We start from the raw sequence: 23,571 nt of genomic DNA on the forward strand, positions 1-23,571 counted from the left end.
GGAAGTGACATCCCTCTTCTCTGTAAGGATGCTTCCCAGAAGTTGCATGTGCTGCTTCATTTGTATGCCATTGGCCAGTCCTTAGTTCACACACCCAAGGGTAAGAGAGGCTAGGAAAATACTCAGGTGGCCAAATGCCCAGCTAAAATCTGGAGATCTCTTTTAGAAGAAAGGAGGAAAGGCAATTTGGTGGGGAAGCGGGCATGGGTTATTAGCTAAAGTTTGTGCCACAGGTGGAGTTAGCTTTCGGAGGAGAAGTGTGTGTGATCATATCATTTATTTGCTGAGGACTTCCCAGTGCAGTGAGCCAGAGTGACCCCTGCCAATCTTAGAGAAATGCTTGGGTTCTCATTGATAGCGTGTGTATAAAAAAATCACCTGTTGATGGTGGGTCCCTAAGCCACAATCCTTCCTCTTGCCCCACTGACACAGCTCTTGACACTATCAACATCTAGCATCTCTTAGACCATTACCATGTGCCACAAGCAGTTCTAAGTGTGCAATATGTGTTATCACACTTGCCCCTTGCTGCTACACAGAGGGGAAGTTACTGAGACCAGGTGAAGCTGAGGACTGGCCCACATTTTCCCCACAAGGAAGCAATGATGGTGGTGTTGTTGCTAAGTTGTGTCCGACTCTTGTGATCCCATGGATGTAGCCCACCAAGCTATTCATCCATAGGATTTTCCAGGAAAGAATACTGGAGTGGATTGCTGCAGTTCAGTTCAGATCAGTCGCTCAGGCATGTCTGACTCTTTGTGAACCCATGGAGTGCAGCATGCCAGGCCTCCCTGTCCATCACCAACTTCCGGAGCCTACTTAAGTAGGTCGGTGACTACTTAATCATGTCCACTGAGTCAGTGATGCCATCCAATCATCTCATCCTCTGTTGTCCCCTTCTCCTCCCTCCTTCAATCTTTTCCAGCATCAGGGTCTTTTCCAATGAGTCAGCTCTTCGTATCAGGTGGCCAAAGTATTGGAGTTTCACCTTCAGCATCAGTCCTTCCAATGAATACTCAGGACTGATCTCCTTTAGGATGGACTGGTTGGATCTCCTTGCAGTCCAAGGGACTCTTAAGAGTCTTCACCAACACCACAGTTCAAAAGCATCAATTCTTCCACGCTCAGCTTTCTTTATAGTCCAACTCTCACATCCGTACATGACTAGTGGAAAAACCATAGCTTTGAGTAGATGGACTTTTGTTGGCAAACTAATATCTCTGCTTTTTAATATGCTGTCTAGGTTGGTCATAGCTTTTTTCCAAGGAGCAAGCGTCTTTTAATTTCCTCAGTAGGGTCAGGATTTGAATCCAGGGCCCCTTGTTCCAAAGCTAGAGCTCCTCACCAGTTCTCCACATTGTCTGACACTTTGATTTCTGGCTTTTAGCAAGGGAAGACTGCCCTGGCTGTGGCCGCAAGGAGCAGCCGCAGCCTCTCCATGGACGTGCTCATCAAAGCTGAGAGGCACTATGCCTAGAGAGAGGTAAGGAAGGCTTAGGCCAGCTCCGCAGAGGCCTCTTCTACAACCCCCTCTTCTGACGGGCGGGAGGGGCGGTCTATGTGATTCTTTTTCTCTCCCTAGTGGCCAGGGCCCGGGTGAGTGTGGTTTCACCGGCTCTCGTCCTGTGCTGTTCCATCCGTCCTGAACAGCTGCGTCCCTTCCTCTCCATCCTTTGTTAGTCCCAGTGGTGGGAGCAGAAGAGCATAGGGCTCAGTGGGGCCAAGCAGGCCAGCCTACACTGCTGGCTGTGCTGCCGTCACAGTCTCTGGCTATATATGGTTCCTTCTGGAAGTTCCCAGACTCCCATTCTACTAAGTGGTCGGATGCACCACTTAGTCATCGGATGGGTTAGTCATTCAGTCATGTCTTACTCTTTGTGACCCCATGGACTGTGGCCTGCCAGATTCCTCTGTCCTTGGGATTCTCCAGGCAAGAATATTGGTGTGGGTTGCCATTCCCTTCTCCAGAGGGTCTGCCTGACCCAGGGATCGAACCCATGTCTCCTCCATTGCAAGTGGACTCTTTACCATCTGGGCCATCAGTCCTGGTAGGGAAGTTCATATTTAGTGTTTGTATCTTTGTCTTTTATTTGGCTGCACTATTTAAATTTCAGAAATCATTAAAGCAACAGCAATTCTAAATGTGGCTTTATTATATAAAGTTTAAGTGCTACATTATTTGGACACAATTTTTCTTCCTCTTTTTAACTACAAGCCCACAAAATATAAACACCCAAAGATGGCAAACCAGGTAGGTTTGTGTAAGTTACTTTTTAGAAAACAGTTAAAACACTTTCACACAAGTATTTACTCTAGCACTGATGAACTATACTGCTGAGGATATACATATTCTAGTAAGAAACCAATAATGAAAATGAGTATGACCATTAGTAAAGGTCAGTCCTATCCACATCTCAAATGTTTGACATTTTTATGTGCTGCACAGAAATGGTGAAGCTTTTGCTAGGTGGGGAGAGAAGAGCTGAAATAGCAGCCAGTGATTATTCAGATACCTTAGGAATCCCAAATTCAAAGATGTTAAAATCAAATCTTTTGCTTTATATTTTTATTAGATATTATTCCTATTCAGAGTTTTGCAGTTTGCAACATACCACTGTGCTGGCTGTTCAGTACTCAAGTATTCTGCGATGGTCATGCAAACCTTATTCATCTTGAGAATACAAAAACTGGTCTCCAGGACATTGCTCTGCCTTCTTGCATCAGTATTCCCTCTGATAGCTGCCACTCATGCAGCATCTCAATAGAATTCCCACCCCCCACCCCACCAAGATTCAATCCCTTTGGGCAGGAATTTCATTACTAGACAGCCACCCTCTACTGTCCTAGACTGAACCCCTGGTCCGATAGGCTGGAGCCAGAATTTGGGTCCTAGTCCCTCTCCCCCTGAGGGGACCTCATGCCCGAATTTATGTCTAATTTGCCAGTGCTGAGAAATGTCCCTTTAAGGCCTTTTAAGGCAAAATGCACTGATTTACCTCTTTGCTCACAGTACTGCTTAATTGGCTCAATAATACTGGTACATAGGGATTATTTCAGAGTCCACTCTGTCCTCCCCAGACTTTTCTTATTTGCCTCTAAGACAAAACTAACTTGACAAAGTTGACAACGCTTGACAATTAGAATTCTGTTTAATCATTCTCCTTTTCCCTCTGATTTCTATTCCATCTTCTTTTTCCTCTTTCTCTTTGTCTAGCCTCACTCTCACTTTCTTAGATCGTCACTATGTTTTATTGAGGATGACTTTCCCAGGTTCCATCTTTTTGCTTGTTTTTTAAATGGTGGTTTTCACATTTTCTTTAAAAATAGGAATATTCACTGGTTCTATTTTTAATTTCTGTTAGCATTTTTAGATTCTTTTTCCTAGATGAGAATAAATCATTTTTCTACCAGATGAATAAGGCCTCTTTCCTTGCCAATCTTTAAGATGGGAGAGTTAGATGAACTTTGAAAATCATAAATAATGCACGCCTATAGCTGGTGATGTAGACCCACAGAAAATGCTAAGAGTTGTTAACCCCTGGTGACAACTGGGATCCTGAAGTCTGGAGTGGGAGGAAGTCTTGTTTTTTTTTAAATATATATCCTTAACATTTTTTACCAAATTTATTTATTGCTATTTTATTATTTAAAACTCTGTTATTAAAGAAGCTTATATCCTGGTCTAATATAAAATGGTTCCTAATGAGAAGATTAGAGAAACCGTTGAAATTACCCCTCTCTCTCATATCCATTTACTCATCTACCTAACCACCTAATCATCCATCATTAAATTCAATGGTTCAAATGGGAGCTTCCTAACATCTGGCCTATGCTATTTTAATTTCCACCAGTTCTGGCTTATGTTATTCCTGCAAATAGGTCAGTGCTTTACGGATGAGCTATTAATGCTTCCACTGCCTGTTGAAAAAGACCTGGGCTTTCCAAATCCCTGGCCCTTTCTGTGGCAGCCTGAAGGAAGGCCCAGCCCAATCCTGGAATGCACACACAGGAGGCATGCTTCCAGAGAAATGAAGGTGCTATAGTGCAGAGCTGAGAGGAGAGGCATTTTGTAGCCTTCCCTTTAATTGGTGATGTTTGGGGTTTTCATCTTCTTCGATTTCACATTTTCAGGAGATGGGATGAGGAGAAAAGGAACAGGGCAGCCAGCATTCCTCCTGTTTGTTGGAGTCCGCCACCCCCACCCTTACCTCTTTTACGTAGAGAAAGGCTGGGGTGCAAAAGACCCTGCGTTTTAAAACCTTAAACAATTATGAGCCAGTCATTCCTACCATTCCTATTCCAGCTTCTGTTCACAAAGTCCAGATGCTAGAGAAAGGTCTTGCTGTGCCCCTCCACCAAGTTTCCCGGGAGTTTTTGTGGACCTTCCGGAGGAGGGTACTGATGCTGTGAGGGTGCAGGCTGGCCCGTGCTGGAGGCTGGGGCACAAGCTCCCCCACTTTCTTCTTGTAGGTCTCAAAAACCAGGTTCCCATACCCCTTTAGTCCATTTCCTGCCCCAGCATTGACTTCCAGATTGCTGTTCAGAGTATCTTTCACTAAGATTTCACTTTTTTTTTAATTTTATTTTTTTTTTATTAGTTGGAGGCTAATTACTTTACAATATTGTAGTGGTTTTTGTCATACATTGACATGAATCAGCCATGGATTTACATGTATTCCCCATCCCGATCCCCCCTCCCACCTCCCTCTCCACCCGATCCCTCTGGGTCTTCCCAGTGCACCAGGCCTGAGCACTTGTCTCATGCATCCAGCCTGGTCTGGTGATCTGTTTCACCCTAGATAATATACATGTTTTGATGCTGTTCTCTCGAAACATCCCACCCTCCCCTTCTCCCACAGAGTCCAAAAGTCTGTTCTATACATCTGTGTCTCTTTTTCTGTTTTGCATATAGGGTTATTAAAAAGAAAGACAAAAATAGAAGTCACTATACGTAAAAGGGGGGAGGAGACCTCTTGGTGGGCTGTGAGTCCTGGTGTCCCTTATTCCCTCCCTCCGGGGGAGGCTTGTCTGGAGCCCCGATGGCACGAGCATGACAGGTGCAGTCGTAGGGAGCCATGACCTCTGCTTTACTTGGTGATGTCCTCCAACAGTTTCAGCTGGATTCTGTGGGACTCTGGTAGAATCTTCTTCTTTGTGTGTGTGTGTGTGTGTCTATGTGTATTCTTAAAAGGGACAAAGGGAACTTTGACAAGTCAGAAAACAAGAATCAATCCAGTCATGGTGCTGTTGGACTGAGCCTGGCTGCAGCGCTGTAATACATGTTGTATTACACACAGCGTGACTGTAGCACCTCGAGTGCAGTTGTATTACACACAGCGTGACTGTAGCACCTCGAGTGCAGTTGTATTACACACAGCGTGACTGTAGCACCTCGAGTGCAGTTGTATTACACACAGCGTGACTGTAGCACCTCGAGTGCAGGTGCATTACACACACTGTGACTGTAGCACCTCGAGTGCAGGTGCATTACACACACTGTGACTGTAGCACCTCGAGTGCAGGTGCATTACACACACTGTGACTGTAGCACCTCGAGTGCAGATGCATTACACACACTGTGACTGTAGCACCTAGAGTGCAGGTGCATTACACACAGTGTGACTGTATGACCTAGAGTGCAGGTGTATTACACACAGCGTGACTGTAGCACCTCGAGTGCAGTTGTATTACACACAGCGTGACTGTATTACCTAGAGTGCAGGTGTATTACACACAGCGTGACTGTAGCACCTCGAGTGCAGGAGCATTACACACAGCGTGACTGTAGCACCTCGAGTGCAGGTGCATTACACACAGCGTGACTGTAGCACCTCGAGTGCAGGAGCATTACACACAGCGTGACTGTAGCACCTCCAGTGCAGGTGCATTACACACAGTGTGACTGTAGCACCTCGAGTGCAGTTGTATTAAACACAGCGTGATTGTATTACCTAGAGTGCAGGTGCATTACACACAGCGTGACTGTAGCACCTCGAGTGCAGGTGCATTACACACAGCGTGACTGTAGCACCTCGAGTGCAGTTGTATTAAACACAGCGTGATTGTATTACCTAGAGTGCAGTTGTATTAAACACAGCGTGACTGTAGCACCTAGAGTGCAGTTGTATTACACACAGTGTGACTGTAGCACCTCGAGTGCAGGTGCATTACACACAGCATGACTGTAGCACCTAGAGTGCAGTTGTATTACACACAGCGTGACTGTATTACCTAGAGTGCAGGTGTATTACACACAGCGTGACTGTAGCACCTAGAGTGCAGGTGCATTACACACAGCGTGATTGTATTACCTAGAGTGCAGGTGCATTACACACAGCGTGACTGTAGCACCTAGAGTGCAGGTGCATTACACACAGCGTGACTGTATTACCTAGAGTGCAGTTGTATTACACACAGCGTGACTGTATTACCTAGAGTGCAGTTGTATTACACACAGCGTGACTGTATTACCTAGAGTGCAGTTGTATTACACACAGCGTGACTGTAGCACCTAGAGTGCAGTTGTATTACACACAGTGTGACTGTAGCACCTCGAGTGCAGTTGTATTACACACAGCATGACTGTATTGCCTCGAGTGCAGCTGTATTACACACAGTGTGACTGTATGACCTAGAGTGCAGGTGCATTACACACAGGTGACTGTAGCACCTTGAGTGCAGGTGTATTACACACAGCGTGACTGTATCACCTCGAGTGCAGGTGCATTACACACAGCGTGACTGTAGCACCTCGAGTGCAGGAGCATTACACACAGCGTGACTGTATCACCTCGAGTGCAGGTGCATTACACACAGCGTGACTGTAGCACCTCGAGTGCAGGAGCATTACACACAGCGTGACTGTAGCACCTCGAGTGCAGGAGCATTACACACAGCGTGACTGTAGCACCTCGAGTGCAGGTGCATTACACACAGCGTGACTGTAGCACCTCGAGTGCAGTTGTATTAAACACAGCGTGATTGTATTACCTAGAGTGCAGGTGCATTACACACAGCGTGACTGTAGCACCTCCAGGGCAGGTGCATTACACACAGCGTGACTGTAGCACCTCGAGTGCAGTTGTATTAAACACAGCGTGATTGTATTACCTAGAGTGCAGGTGCATTACACACAGTGTGACTGTAGCACCTCGAGTGCAGTTGTATTACACACAGCGTGACTGTAGCACCTCCAGGGCAGTTGCATTACACACAGCGTGACTGTATGACCTAGAGTGCAGGTGCATTACACACAGCGTGACTGTATCACCTCGAGTGCAGGTGCATTACACACAGCGTGACTGTAGCACCTCCAGTGCAGTTGTATTACACACAGCGTGACTGTAGCACCTAGAGTGCAGGTGCATTACGCACACCACGGAGGAGCCCTGTCTTCTGCAAGCCTGAGAGTCAGGGTGCCTGTCCAGTCTCCTCACAGCCATCAGAGAGCAGGAGGGACAGAGGCATCGACTGTGGGGTCTCCTAAAGAACATGTCCAATCTTGGCCCCACGGAAATGTTGACAGGAGAAAATTAAACACCCCAAAGAAGAAAACGTGATATTGGTTGGAAGTAAGGCATGTAAGGATGCATTTGCTGTGGTGACATTGCCATAGCCAAGGCGCCCCGTCTGTTTCCTTAGAAGTGGTGAGCAGGCTGGGGTAGAGGCATGGGACACAGCGTGGAAAAGGCCTCACGCTTCCTGAGTCAGACTCCAGCTTGTTGTTTCAGACGTTTGTCTCTATCTTGGATGACAAAAAAAATTAATCCAGTTGTAGTTAATGTTGAAAGCATAGTCTTGGTTACCACCTTACGGATTCCACCTGATAAAAATAAATTCATATATACTCTGAAATGAGGCAATCAGCAGAAAACATCTGAAATCATCCGACAGGGTTCCTTTCAATCTAGGAGCAGAGTGAGAACATCAAGGGACACATCAACCCGCTCTACTCTGACGTTCAGGCAGGATCACAGCCTGGAGACCAGGCACATTCGCCGTCTGCTCCGGCACCCGGCTGACTGTCGGCTGAAGGCCAATGAGCGGCAGAGGCTGGCCAGTTCTGCGGAACTTTACGCACGCCCAGAGGAGTGCCTCCTAGAGCCGGTGAAGAGCAGTGAGCAGGTCAGCATGGCCCAGACGATGTGGGCAAGAGGCAGGCAGTTCACTTACACCCCACACAAGTACATTATGGCACTTTTATTGCTAATTCTAAGGATACATTTTCATGTGGGAAAAAAAGGAAGATAATGCATTGAAAATGTTGAATATTGACTACAGTTTCTAAAAGATTTCTTTTGTATTGTTAAGATTTCTCCTTGTTGCTAATTAGGCATATAGTGTTCTGCAGTGTTCAGAAAAATGGAGTTGCCTTCTGGAAATTTCTCTTGACCTAAAAAATTGATTTGGAAATACATTATGCCTTCGGAGTACTTGCTGTCAGGATGAGGGTTTTGATGTATTGCATTCACACATTACAGGGTGCCTAGAATGTGTTTAGTGCCTGTGAGGGGATCCATATGTCAGCTCTGTAAGTTGTGGTGCCTGTTTGATGCAGCTGATAATCGGGTTGGCGTGATAGTATCAATAGTAACAGGCACAATCCAGTTATGTTGTAGCTGGCATGAAGGAATTGGTGGTGGTGGCGGTGGCTTAGTCGTGTCTGACTCTCTGTGACCCATGGACTGTAGCCAGCAAGGCTCCTCTGTCCGTGGGATTTCCCAGGCAAGAATACTGGAGTGGGTTGCCATTTCCTTCTCCAGGAGACCTTCCTGACCCAGAAATTGAACCTCAGCCTCTTGCATTGCAGGTGGATTCTTTACTGAGCCACTCGGGAAGCCCAGGAATTGGTGGGCTTTTGAGCAAAGGAATGACGTGTTGATGATGGTATATAAGAAAAATAAGTCTGGCGGCAGCAGGACAAGGAGGGGCGCCGGATTCACCCAGGGGTACATTCCTTATGGGAACAGTTTGCTCCCCCTGAAATGCCTGTGTGTCCAACAGTCAACGCGGCAGACTTCCTCCCCAGAGCTCAGGCCCCCATTTCCTCAGCATCTGGCAGGGCTTTGTGACTGTGGCCTGTAGGCAGAAGTGCCCATGGCTTCTCATCTCCAGACCCAGCACGTCCCCCAACACCTCTTAGGGGCAGAATGTCTACTGGGATGTGCCCAGTGGAGAGTCCTGCCTGGCCTGGAGCTGCAGGCTTCCACCTGAGGAGCTTTCTGGAAGCTGGACTGGCAGGTGCGTGCATGCTGGCTGCTAAGGGTGTGGTCAACGGGCAGCGGCAGCAGGACCTGGGAGCTTACTGACCTGCAGATCCTCACTCCAGACTGGCTGAACCAGCAGCGCTGGCCTATCCCAGTGCCCCCTGAACGTTGAGGAAAAAGCTCCACATCGCTTTAAGATTTTCCCTCCCCTCTCCTCCTCAGCTTTGATCCGTGTTAAGCACAGTAGGTGCGTGACAAGAACTCCAAACTCTGGTGCCCCCTAGAAGAACCAGTGAAGGAAGGGCTTTCATGCACTGGGCTTCCTCTCTCACAGCTGCCAGAGGGGGAATGAACCTGCAACCACAGCTATGTGGAAATCGAGTTAGAACTGAGTTCCCCGAAGCAGGCGTCAGCATCTGCCCTTTGTGCTTGGCTCAGGAAAGGAGAGCTTCTGCGAACACGGCCACAGGGCTCTGCTTATTTGGCTGCACGGGGCCCTGGCGACACAGGCCACACCGGTCAAGCACCTGTACGAGGAGCTTTCGGCGCGCACGGACTTTCCAGAACCAGCTGGTGAGTTAGACTTTTCAACAAACAGGTGGAAACTGCTGCTCGCTTAAAACAGTCGAGGACAGTTGGCAGAAGTGCTCCCCCGAGCCGCGGCAGTCCCAGCAGGGTGTCCGAACACACAGCTTCCCCTTTGGTGACTTAGTCATTCTGGTCCCATTGTCGGCCTGGCGGTTCAGGGTCATCCCCCAGCTGGGCATTTGAGAAGTGGAGGGGAACTTTTGTGTGGGGGCATGGTGGGTGTGGGATGGGAGGTGGGCGAGAGAGCTGCACCGTCTCATAAGGTGACAGGACAGTGCCCCACAGCTAAGAATGGTCTTGCACAGAATGCCTCTTCCTCTTGGGAACTCTGCAGGTTAGTGTGTTTGAAAAAGTTCTCTCTGCGTTGAGAGAAGAGAGCTGATGGGCTATTATTTTGCCAGCTGGGATTACTGCTAAAAAGCACTCTACCAGGGACCGTACTGTCAGGGAAGATGGTTTGAAACCTTATCAGCATATTAGGGGTGTTATTTATCATTCATGTAATAACCATTCAAGCAAAATATAGAGACATCTGCCATTATTTTCGCTGGTGCAGTTTTCTGAAACTGAGAACATGAAAGCATAGCAGATTGTGAATCCAGTATTGTTTCAAGCAGTGGTAGGTACAAAGGAAAAGTGCATGGGTGATGTCTACCTTCCATGGCCTTATCCTCCTAGCTCTGGGTTGTTCCCTACGACTTGGATTTTGTTTCTATGAAAGAGTGTCCGCAAGAACTCTCAGAGGCAGCCCACTGCAGTGGGTGAGGGCATGCACTCCAGGTGAGACTGGGAGCTTATAGCTCAACTCCGACAGATAATGGGCTGTGTGATTTTGAGCAAGTTCTCTAGAGAACTCACTTCACCAGTGTTCTCAACTGTTAACTAGAAAAGCGTCTGTGTCAAAGGGCCATTGTGGGATTGAGTGATGGTGCCTGACTTGTAGCAAGTGCTTAATAAAGGTCAGCTATTAATCATGTTATCTGATTTTTTTCCAGAAGATTCATCAATTTAAAAGTAAAGCTTACTCAAGGCCCAAGAAATGTGCACTTTCATAAACTCCTAAAGAAATTAAACTAAAATGATTTTCCATTCAGTGTGCAGTCCTCTTAAATTCAGTTCTTTAAATGTCATCAAGTTCTTCCAGCAGTAGTATTGATTTTCCTTTCAACTATGAAGATGGCAGTGACAGGATTCTCTAACAGATGAAGAAATGGTATTATACTTTCCAACCACTGAAGTAAAAAAATTTTTGGTTTTGCTTAAAGCAAGTTGTATATGATTTTCCCATTTCTGTCACTTGATGCAACACCTGATAGCTTATCTAGTGATAGAATAAGATTTTGTATATCATGTTTTAAAAATTATGATGGTGGGAACATTATGGTATATGAAAAAATCCAAGGGTTTTAGAATAGACAGACATGGTTTTGCAATTTATTAGTTGTGAGCCTTTGGACTAATATTCAAGTTGTCAGATCTTTAATTTCCTTCTCCATAGGTTGGGGGAAAAGGCTATCTCTTCTGTAAAGTTAAGTGATGATGGAGAATGCCTGTGAAATGCCTAACCTTGTATCTATAGTGCTGAAATGAACTATTATTTCTAGTCCACAGGAGAAACTTGCTTTGGAAATTTAGTAGCTGTTGCCTTTAAATAACACCTATATGTAATATAACATTTTACTTAAAACCAGAGGTATATGCACCAATGTTTTTTAATCTTGGTGATGTAGTTACAGGTGATTCGGCACTTTCTACTTGTTTTCATATTGACCATACATTATTTTTATAATCTGAGAAAGTTCTGAAATATGAAATCAACTATCAGTTTCTATCAGCTTATGTGTACCTATTCATTATAACTTAAGGCTCTCCATTATCAAATTCTGACTCTAAGTCTGTAAGGCCAGAAATAAAATCGTGAGCAATTTCAGCCCAGTTATTATATCATGAATTTATAGTTCTACATTTCATCTCATGCTGATTGTAAATGGTACATTTAAATTTTAAAACAGGTTTTAAACAGGTAATATGTTCACATGATGCTAGAAAGTTTAAAGCACCACCTGAGACCGCGGTTTCCACAGACCATGCTTCAAAATCTGGGTAACCTCTTAATGCAATGGTAAACAAAGATGGATACATACTTTTACTGCTTAAGTGTTTTAATTGTTGAATTTAAGTTGAATTGGGCTAATACTAATTACTTGGTGCTGCAGACAATATACAATTTCTAGAGTTTAAAGCTTTAAAAGATGCTTACAATATTCTTAATTACAATATTCATAATATTGACGTTAGTCTATGTGGTTGTGGCTCTGATACTGAAGACCATCCCTAGCTGTTATGTAAGTTCCTTAAAAAGCAGAGCCCAAGACCAAAGTAATGAGCTGTTGCTTTTCTCAGGAGTGCAAATCCAAGGAGGCAGGAGTGAAGGAAAAAGGAAGTGAGACGGAGGAGGGGGGAGGGAGAGCTGAGACCAGCGTGAATTATCTAACTGGCCAACACCTGGTATCAAGTACAACTTACTGACCGACCTCAAGGATGGACAGTTTATACAGGGTTTGGAAAGTTAAGAACGGATGTTTACCCCAGTGGGGTGCTGATTCCATGCTGCAGGTGAGCAGAGACTTCAGGTGTCTCGACTCTGGGTGGGCAGGGAAGGCCTGGGAGGAATAGGCCTGTGGTGCGGGCAGCAGAAGATGAGGTGTTGTGGGTTTGTGCTTATTGAAAACCAAGAGCCGCCTGCCACAGCAGAAGCTGGTTGTAGTTGGCCAGAACCCACAATAAGTATAAGGAAGATCATATACTATTACATAAGAAGGATCTAATACTCTTCTGGGTTTCCCTGGTGAATACTCTTTAAGACACAGCCAGATGCTTTTATAGTTCAAAAAAGCCTTGGTGTGCCCTTTAGAAAATGGGATATTTACTGACCTCACATTTATTCTCTAGTCCTATTATGACATGAGGCAGTAAGAAAAACTGTATTTCCAGTGGTAAAGTTAGAACACAGGGCTAGGTCATGTTCAGACTGAAAGAGGCTGAAATCACAGACTTGTAGGAAAGATACAGAAACCTAGGCTCTACAGAAGTTCTTCAGAATCCGCTCATTTTTATATAAGCCTAAGGACTTTGGGAAAGAGGTGGGGTAGGTAGATCTTATTATTTCACAGATGAGGATCCTGCCATTAAGTGTCTGGCTCAAGATAACCCAGTCAGCCAGCAATAAAACCATCAGAAGCCTGGTCTCTGTTCTAAATCTGTTTGTCCAGATGGTTTCTTCCTTTCATCCAGCCATGGACAAGTCTCTGCCAGGCCTGGAAGGTCTGCTGAATTGTCCAGGGCTATGCCATCACAGGAAAATGTTTGCATGTTCAGAGCAAAAAAGGGTTCAGAGGTAGAGTTTCAACAAGGTGGGAAAGAACATTAGAAATAGGATCATTCTACAAGGAAACTTCTGATGTTTCTGTGACTGTTTTTGTGCTAGTAAAATGTTTTTCAACATTAAAAATTTTATTCATAGGTATTGCTAGTTCCCCCTATTTTTAATTGTTAGAATCCTAGAGAAATGAGGACTAATATACTAAAGTCACAAAAAAACTTTGTGGTATTATTACTCTTGGCTTTTATCTTTTAAATTTTCAAATAATACCTTAGTCTCTATTAGTATAAATAATTTTTTAAAATCAAGTTCTCTTTCAAAGTTTACTTGGTAACACTGGAAATGATTTAGACTTTTACAAAAACAGGATTTATATACTTTGATATAATCAGTGACACGTTGAACCTATTAAAAAAATTAAGTCCAGTTTCTTTTTTAATTTAAAAAAGTTTTACTTAATTGCTTAAATAAAAAATAACATTAAAATAATTCTACATATAGTTACAAAGGATGGTACAGCTTGGAAAAGTCTCTTGTAACTTTGAAAAAATGAACATGATATATCCATAATGTTCTAAGGATATGAAATTTTAAAAACGAAAGACTTCTAATTCTTGGTAAAGCCAGAAGAATTAGAAGACCTCTATGTGAACATATTCATTTCAGTCAACCACTTTTATGGACGGAATGCTTGTGAGAGACTGGGTGTGAGCTGTTCTGGTTCCAAGAGACCTGGGAGCTGAGGCGCTGCCTTCAGGGTGAATGGTCCGCGGGTATTTTGCTGCAGCAGCTTGAGGAATGGTTTGCTGAAAAAGCAAAAATATACTTTAAACAGGTCAGTAAAATTATATTACTACATATTATTTCATTATCTACAGTTTAGCCCAACAAACATTAGTACATGTAGATTCCTATTAGGGTGTTCCTTTTAGAAAAGTCATCTTTAAAATACTTGATGTAAAATTATACATATCATATCAAAACATTCACTGTGCATTTCAAAAGCTCTATGATACAGCTTTTGCTTAGGAAATGGACAAAACCTCTTGAAACAAAGATCCTCATGTCAGATTCCATTTAATTAGACTTCCTCTTTAAAGAAATAAAAAACAACCTCCTTTCTTAAAGTCTTTTATATAAATGTTTCTTTGTATATAAATAACTGGATAACCACTACAAATGGAAGAGATTCTTGCAAATGGTATGAAATTTTAGTTGCTAACCACCTGATCTGACCATAACAAAAGAGCCATTCCTCCTAAGGGATGATGGGCAAGAGAGCTGCAGAAGCAGACTGGGGCGCCGCTGGCATCGTGTCTACAAAATAGAGCACAGAACCAAGTAGCCTCAGGGGCAAGCAATCACCCAGCAGGTGGAGCTCCAGTGTCCAAAGTCTGGAGAACGGTTTATTAGTAAGTAAGTGTTTCTGACAGTCCTAGTTCCTGGGATCCCAGAATAAAATGAAAACTAGTACAGAGGACTGCCACTGTGCCTGTTACACAGTCCAAAGCAGGTAATAATGGAAGCAGTTTATGGCTATTTAATTCATGGCCAATTACTGAAGAGTCATTGGACATACTAATAAACAAAAGGCAGTTAATATCAAACAGGGGTTTTAAGTCTTTAGTTTCTTGGTTCTTTTTCTGTAAAGTATCACTCCAATCAGTACAAAACCAGTTTGTCGGAATTAAAAATAAACACATGTGCTCTCTTTACATCTTTTCTTACAAATGGACAGTCTCTCTCTCCCATTTCTTTATAAACATCTTGCAGCTGCTGCTGCTAAGTCGCTTCAGTCATGTCCAACTGTGCGACCCCACAGATGGCAGCCCACCAGGCTCCCCGTCCCTGGGATTCTCCAGGCAAGAACACTGGAGTAGGTTGCCATTTCCTTCTCCAGTGCATGAAAGTGAAAAGTGAAAGTGAAGTCGCTCAGTCGTGTCCAACTCTTAGCGACCCCATGGACTGCAGCCCACCAGGCTCCTCCGTCCATGGGATTTTCCAGGCAAGAGTACTGTGCTGATAAAAACAGAAATGAGTTCATTTCCTCTCATCTTTGATAACTAAGCTCACATTTTCAAAAATATGTAGAGAAGTCATCTAAGGCCTTTCAAAGTCTGTCCAACCTACAGAGGCTGAGATGATTCTCCACCCTCCATGTGTTCAGTCTGGACTCGGTACTTCCATCTCAGTCTGTAGCTTCACTATTGCACTATACCTGAGGCTAAATTTAAACAATCAATCCAGCTTCTTTTGACTTAATCATCATCTAGCAACAATCTAGTGCTCACAAAGAAAAGGATTTACAATCATTCCTTACATCTTTTTGACATATTAAATAGACAGGAATGTTAAGACTGAAAATTTATATAGAGGGCATTCTCTTTTATAATAAAATCAACCCTTGTTTCTCTCTAGGGATGTGTTCTCATAACTTTTAGAAATTAAACTTTTTGAGATAATTGTTGACTCATGTATGATTGTAAGAAATAACAGAAGATCTCCCATGTGTCCTCTAGTAATTTTTATTAAGTTAAATTTGCTTATGGCTTTATGGTTTACAAAGTGCCTTTATACATCTCATTTAATTTTCACATTACCTCATTTAATCCTGAATCCTGACAGTTAACTCTAGGAACTAAGTGCTCTTATTGCTACTGTTTTACACATGAAAAAAATGGAGGTTCAAATATTTTTTGATCTGTATATGATCACAAAGGCAGTAAGTAGCAAAACTAAGGCATTAACTCCGGTCTTCTTGTTTATTTTTGCTTAAATTCCATGTACTTTTCTTTACATCACATGAATTTACTGCAACCTGATTTTTTTCCCCAAGTTAGAAATATGTTGACAACTGTATTTGAAAAAGTAGGAAGACTTCCAAAAAAAAAAAAAAAGGAGCAAAAATCAAACACCATAAAAGTAGGTAAGTTTTTCTTAGGGTAAAAAATATGCTATATGGATAGCAGTTAATGAGTAAACAGTTTTTGTCTTTTTAAAGAAAGTATTGAGAAATCATTTATATATTTACCCTTCTGGCCATCAGCACACCGGATAACTTTCTGTATCTGACAATTTTTATACTACCCCGGCTGAGCCCCCACCCTCACCCCCTGCTGGCTCAGGTGGTAAACCATCTGCCCGCAACGCAGGAGACCTGGGTTCAAAAGATAACCTGGAGAAGGAATGGCAACCCACTCCAGTCTCCTTGCCTGGAAAATCGCATGGACAGAGGGATCTGGAGGGCTGCAGTCCATGGAACTGCAGAGAGTCGGACAGGACTCAGAGACTCACACACAGCAGACAAATGAGAAGAAACAACGTTTCTGAAATTAATCTCTTAAAATAGGAAAGGTGTACATATAAAGCAGATGTAACAACTGTAAGTATATAAAGACTGTAATAGTAAAGGCAGAACAAGTACCAGGCACCGTGGATTTTGATCTTCTCCTCAACATGGCATTTAAGTGCTTATTAGTCTATCAGCTCTCAGGAAAAAGGTTTTGTGACAAAAAGTTATCAAAGGCAGACTCACCACTGTGACCGGATGATGTTTTTCCACAACAACGGAGCTCATGGGAGGAGAAACTCCCATTATAGCCAAACTGCTACTGATTCTGTTTTTTGAAGCAAAATCACATCTCCCTGTGATCCGGGCCGTGATTGTTCTCCCAGCTTTCTGTTGCGCTGATGTCACAGCCCTGGGCCCATACTGTAAAAGAAATATCTGGTTGGCAGAAAATCTATGGTACTTTTGCTTCTGTAACTTAAAAATACACAGGCACTTAAAATAATTGTATATTCAACCAACTCTAAAATGGGGAAAATTTTTTTAAACAATAAGACAAAAAGCAAAACAAAACCAACCATCCCAAATACCCCTTTAACCTTGGTACACCAACTCTTTTATAGGACTTTAGGAACTTCTAAAACTTTATTTTGAAATAATTATAGATTCATGGGAAGTGGCAAAGACAGCACAGAGGTCCTATGTGTTCTTCATCCAGTTTCCTGCAATGATTACACCTTAGATAATTACTGTATAGTTACAGTAGCAAAATGAGGAATTGATACTGGCATGGATGCCTGGGTATAGTTCTATGTCACTTTATCACATGTGGACTTCTGTAACCATCACTGTGATCAAGATACACAACTGTTCCATCATCACAAGGCCCTCCCTCACACTGTCCTTTCTTTAGAGTCATACCCATCTCCCTTCCCAAACAATCCCTATTCTTCAGAACCACTAATCTGTTTAATGAACTGACCCTTGTGGATAAAGTACCATTACACATATGCTTTTGTGTCTCCCCCTTTTCCTCATGGCACTACTAATACAATTTTTCTTCACGAACAGGGTGTTCCTTTTTGGCGGGGGGCGGGGGCAGTGCTCTGCGGCTTGTGGGATCTGAGCTACCCGACCAAGGATGGAACCCAGTTCCTCAGCAGTGAAAGCACGGACTCCTAGCCACTGGGCCTTCCTTTTCCTTTGAGAGTTGTGTGCAGTGTATTGCAAAAAATGGGATGATCATATCAAAAGGTAATGCCAGGTTTTACAGCTTTTGTTGCTTACAGTTGGACAATACTCCAGAAAGGTTACATTTACACCAGGAGTAACACATACATGTACTCACTCCTTTTTCATGATCAACTAATCCCATCAGCTGGGCAAAAATCAAAAGGAGTAAGAAAGAAGGGAAATGGCATATTTAGAAAACTCTAATATTTGTATTTTACTATCTGACATGGAAACAATGCAGATTATTGCTCAAGAGTACAGGTCTCTGAAGCCAGACTTTCAAACTCTGAATTCAAACTGCATTAGTAACTGTGTCCACTGGCAAGTTATTCTCCCTAGCCCTCAATTTCCTCATTTATGAAACAGGGAGGGCAGCCCCAGCAGACTTAAGGCTAGCCTTTCACTTTCCGTTAAGATAAGTGAAGAGAAACCTTACTAAACAGCTGAAAAATCCAATTAAAACTCTTCCAATTATTTCAACTGGAGTTATAAAAAGTAAAGTGCCATCTATTGTTCAACTTCATGAACTACAATAGTACATTTGCTAAATAGCACATGTTCAGTATACGTGCTGTCAAAGTGAGCACATATATTTTTTGAAAATTATTTTCATCATGAAATTCTGATATTTTAACACACTGATGATGTCTGCAGAAACGAAATAATTTTACAGATGGAGACATTCTTTCACTAGAATGGTACTCCTCCCTTCTTCAGTTATTTGTCTCCTGATACTCTGCAATTTACTTTCTACACACACCTCCCTTTTAGCTCCTGGAAATACTGAGGAAGACTAGAAAAAGTTTTGGAAGGAAAGGAAGTTTCTGTGATTCAAATGAAGAGAAAGACAGCCAGTCCTGGATCACAAATTTCTCTTCTTTTCCTGTGTCCAGCAACTATGGTTTCACGTACGGTAAGTAATCCAAGTAATGTATTTGTTTCTGCTTTTGTCATTATGGTTCTTTCCAAAAGCAAGAAGACATATTTGAGGTAAATCTGAGTATTTAATTTAGAGGATAAGATGGTTGGATGGCATCACCGACTCGATGGACATGAGTTTGAGTAAGCTCCAGGAGTTGGTGATGGACAGGGAAGCCTGGCGTGCTGCAGTCCATTGGGTTGCAAAGAGTCAGACACGACTGAGCGACTGAACTGAACTGAGTATTTAATTAAACAGAAAAGGAAGAAAACTAGGATGATACTTACAGATTAGTTTGTCATTCTCCTTTCTCTCTAAAGGCTGTATTTAAGTCAATGAAATGGAATGCGTGACTGTTCTGAAGGAGCAGAAAGTAGTTGGAGGGATGGGGGAAGAAAAAGGCCTATCTAATATTGTGTTTTTTTAGGATTCAAAGACTTAAAAATTACCTCAGGTAACCAAACTGTTTCAAAAAGTAACTAAAAAGGGTGGTTAATAGACTCATTCATTGGGTTCTTCCTACACACATTCAGATTCAGATACAAACCCAGGTGTACAAATGTACATGTAGTCATATGTTAGAAGGGAATTTTGAAAAATCTAGCTTTGTGTGTTATCTGGATATGCATATGAATGACAAACCACCATGTTTATTTAAATGAGATCATTAGTATAGGATCTCACTTCAAAATGTGTAATCATGAAACATAAACACAGCTGAACCCATGCCAGTAGAATTTTAGTATCTTTCTAAATCAAAACTCCCCAACACATTCACATTTCTCTTAAGTCATATTTTTTTTAAGCCTCTTTGAATGAGGAGCAAAAATATGTTGAGATTTGCAAAAACAGATTTTAAAAATTTCCGCCTAAAGTTAGTAGCTTCCAAAAGGCAGAAATTCAAGTCAGCAGGAATACTTCAGATGACTAATTGTCCAGTTAACTCAACATGTTCCCTTAGCTACAGAGAGCTGCCTAGCACTATGGCACCTCCAATCCAACTCTTTTAAAACCTAAATCCTACTCGGCCATCTTTCTTCCTTTCATGTTAGTGGTTAGGGCCAGGGAGGAGAGGGAGGCAAGCAAATCAGAATCATCCCAGTACCTTTATAGAAACTTTATAGAACCTTTGTGCCAGATCCAAGCCAGAGCAGGGAAGAAGGGCATATGGTTTTTTTTTTAAAAAGCCCTGCAGTTGATATTGAATTGTTCTCCCAAACTGAGCTTCTTTCATCCTCCTTATATCTTCCTTTTGGCAAGCTAAGTACTCATTAGGTACCAATTGCTTATTTCTTCTTTTGTAACTGAAAACCTAATCTTGAGTGGGTCATTACAGGATCCGCTTATTATTGATCATGAAGAGTGTGTGCCTGTGTGCCCTCAGGAGTTAATAGTAATCTGTCTTAATTTAGACCCTTTAATCCCTTTTGAAGTTTACTTTGGAGTGAGAAAGGTCATGTTCATTCTTTTCCCCAGTGCTTGCCAGTTTCCCAGCGACTACTTGTCAGAGGCTTAGTCCATTTTTATCCATGTAACCTTGCCCTCCTTTGTCACAGAAAAAGGTTGACAATAAATATATCAGGACTATCTTGGGCCTCTAATCTGTTACCATTGATCTTATAAAATTTCTGTCTTTGTTGAGATTATCAACGTACTGTAACAGAAGTCAAGACTATTTCAGTATAATTTAAATAAGTTGAGTCTGATAAACTTGGCCGGTATCCTTATACCCTTTGAGAGACACTGAAGAATACAGGTTTAACAACAGGAGCCCAGGCAGTCAGAACCATGATATGCAGATAAATAGTTTGATTAATTGAACTTCAGGTAAATCCTCCCACAGATACTCCATCCTCCTTCAGTACTCTTCCCCCTCTATTAGCAGCTAGTGACTTTAGGAAAAACAATTGTTATCTTCATTCCAATTATAAACGAAAACTGAAAACCTAATCAAATTAAGGTGGAGTCATACAGAGTAGCATTAGTATCTGCATCCATGAAGAGGGAGGCCCCCCTGGTGGCTCAGGCAGTAAAGAGTCTGCCTGCAATGTGGGAGACCCAGGTTTGATCCCTGGGTCTGGAAGATTCCCTGGAGGAGGGCATGGCTACCCACTCCAGTATTCTTGCCTGGAGAATCCCATGGACATAGCAGTCTGGCGGGCTACAGTCCATGGGAATCGCAGAGTCGAACACAACTCAGTGACTAACACAGACAAACAGTTGAACAGAAAATATACAGAAGAGTCATTAGCCTCCTAAACCCTTGAAACATTTTCCTTTAAAATCAAAACATTCTTCATTTTTGTTTGATTATCACTGCTGTAATAGAATTGTCAGGAATTATTTTCACTATAATGTTTTAGTTAATTTATATATTAAATATTTTCTGTGGATTGGCCTAAAGACCATCTAGACTTTTTTTTCTCCATGGGAAAATATGGTCAGAGTGCAAAATATCCACTAAACAAACAAGTTGGGAACGCTCTTCCCAGCACAGGCATCTGCATTCACGGTACTGACCGTCTCCTCCTGTGCAGAAGCAGCAGCCATCAGCCCAGCGCCATGCGGAGCAGACACGGGGAGGTGGACTGAGGAAGTGGAAGTGGCGCCGGCGGAGGCGACGGAAGCCGCCGAGGGAAACGCGGCCGCGCAGGTGGCTCCGAGGGCCGCTGCTGGCGGGGATGGTGGCACGGCGCCCGCCGCGTCCACGTGAGCAGAAGGAGGCTCTTTTCCCTGAACACCAGGACCGTACTCTTCCCTTTTACTGGTCGTGAAATCTGTTCCCAGAAAGCAGACATTAATTCCATTAACATGTTCCCAAGTTAAGATTGCTTATATCTTCCCAACAAGGAAAATCCATCATTGCTAAAATTTGGTCCCACAGAAATGTGTCATCACTGGATATGTTAACAGGGTTCAGTGAATACAGTATGTCAGTGTTGACTGGTTAATGTCAGCATTAACCATTAAAGACTTCAGACCACTTTAACAAATGAGAGTTAATGACTGATTTGCTTTTACGTGGAAAAAAAAAATTAGGTACTCACCTGGGACCTTACAACCACTACAATAATACGGTCACAGTGTACCTAAGGATTTATGTTCTTTCCATTATTTCATACAACTATCCCGATAAATGGCCCGGTATTTAGACCTTTAGAATAATTTTCTGATAATCACCATACCCTCTTCATTTACCACCCATCACTCCTATTCTAACAAGACCAATGAATTTTTTTTAAATAAACTATTTTTAGAGACACTTTAGGGTCCCAACAAAACTGAATGAAAAGTACAGAGTTCCCATATACTCCTTGTTCCCACACACCCACAACCTCTCCTACAATGGATATTAGGCACCATAGCGATACATTTGTTACAATCGATTAGCCAACACTGACACATCACTGTCACTCACAACTTGTGGTTTAAAAACCAATGTAATTCTGGAAAAAAAAAAACAATGCATTTTTAATTCTTGATTTTTTCAGCAAACAGTAATAAATCAGTCTGTAACACTAAAATCTTTACTTTTGATACTGTAGAAGAAATGAATTCTTGCAGGTAGATCGTATGTCATGAATTAAGAGCATATTTGTACACAACTGATTTTAGTGACATATATAGCAACCTTTTCTCAGAACTGAAACTTAATCTTAGATCAAAGAAATATAAAATGTCAGCTTCCACAAGCTAGGATGAAGGGTCCTATTCTAGATTTTTCCCTCTCAGTATGTGGATTTGGTTAAAATTTCCATTTGGGACTATATGCGTGCGTGCTCAGTCACATCTGACTCTCTGTGACCCCATGAACTCAGTGCATGGATTCTCCAGGCAAGGATACTGGAGTGGGTAGCCATTCTCTTCTCCAGGGCATCTTCCTGACTCAGGAAATGAACCCAGATCTCCTGCATCACAGGCGGATTCTTTACCATCTAAGACACCAGGGAAGCCCACATATACCTGGTATCAAACATCAGGGTGAGGATTTCAATATTCAGTCACTGAGATGTCTCAGAATATTTGAATAGAGGGCATTATGTAACCCTATGTTTAAACGGTTTTCTATGTTATCCTCTTTCCATCTAGAAATTTGGGCTACTATGTAAGTTCCTGTCTTAATAATATCTTTATATAAAATTGAGCAATAGTTACTTCATTAACAAAGTTTAATGAGGATTATAACACCTAGGGTCCTTTGAAATAATTTGAAGAGACTAATTCAATATAAAAATACTGCTTTTGCTTTGAAAACACACATACACACTGAGTTTTAACATGTTTTTCATAGAAAGTGATTCTGATTGTCTACTTTTAGGTGGATGACAGACTTATCAGGTGTGGAACCAGTACTGTAATTATTCGAACTTTAACTGGACACATTTTTCAGCTGGGAAGTATTTTTCTACTGTTCCTGAAACTACTTTAAAAATTGGCAGGTATCCTTTTAAAGGCCATTTGTATTGTCACATTTTGTCTACCTCACAGAAACTTCTAACAGTTATCTTCAGGGGACCAGGAATAATTTTATTTTCTCTTGAGAATTTAAAAAATTCTCTTTTAATAGCTGTTATTAAAATGCCACAAGACTTAAGTATCACAGAGCAAGCCCAGCATTAGATTACAATGAACTCTGCCTTTGGTAGCTTCATCAATACCAGAGTGTACTGCTGGTGTGTCTTACTATTCCTGCCATCTTTTTCTTCCATTGTTATAATAAACAAAGCACAAGGCCACTCAAAACCTCTCAGATTCCAGAACCTGGCATTAGCTACAGATGACAATAGACTTAAAGGCAACAGGAGCAATTAAGTCACATTGTATAATGATCAGAATACATTTGCTCCAAATCCTGCTATGATATTTGCCCGTAGGAGACATTGCTGTATTTGGATTTAAAAATTTAAGATGGTAAATATATTAAGGTGGTAAAACATTGTATCCTAGGTCAATT

At 42.3% G+C, this 23,571-nt stretch overlaps 2 protein-coding genes across 8 annotated transcripts in view; one reads left to right on the forward strand and one right to left on the reverse strand.

Annotated features, from left to right (window-relative positions):
* Nucleotides 1-10,765, forward strand: part of ANKDD1B (ankyrin repeat and death domain containing 1B) — a 60,103-nt gene extending 49,338 nt beyond the window's left edge. The window contains 5 exon segments of the mRNA XM_070468487.1: nt 1,388-1,483; nt 4,222-4,406; nt 7,911-8,144; nt 9,004-9,080; nt 9,600-10,765. Of these exon segments, the coding sequence (XP_070324588.1) occupies nt 1,388-1,483; nt 4,222-4,406; nt 7,911-8,144; nt 9,004-9,080; nt 9,600-9,826 (819 nt within the window). The 3' untranslated portion in view covers nt 9,827-10,765.
* Nucleotides 10,766-13,603: 2,838 nt separating this feature from the next.
* The window catches only part of POC5 (POC5 centriolar protein), a 29,969-nt gene continuing 20,001 nt past the window's right edge, over nt 13,604-23,571 (reverse strand). For all 7 annotated transcript variants that reach the window (XM_070468562.1, XM_070468560.1, XM_070468559.1 and 4 more), the window contains 3 exons: nt 21,138-21,394; nt 16,712-16,888; nt 13,604-13,982 (listed from right to left, as the gene is read on the reverse strand). In XM_070468562.1, coding sequence (XP_070324663.1) covers nt 13,839-13,982; nt 16,712-16,888; nt 21,138-21,394 — 578 coding nt within the window. In that variant the 3' untranslated portion in view covers nt 13,604-13,838. The remainder of the gene's footprint in view (nt 13,983-16,711; nt 16,889-21,137; nt 21,395-23,571) is intronic.

This window comes from Odocoileus virginianus, chromosome 6 (genome assembly GCF_023699985.2).
Source record: "Odocoileus virginianus isolate 20LAN1187 ecotype Illinois chromosome 6, Ovbor_1.2, whole genome shotgun sequence".
Lineage (NCBI taxonomy): Eukaryota > Metazoa > Chordata > Mammalia > Artiodactyla > Cervidae > Odocoileus > Odocoileus virginianus.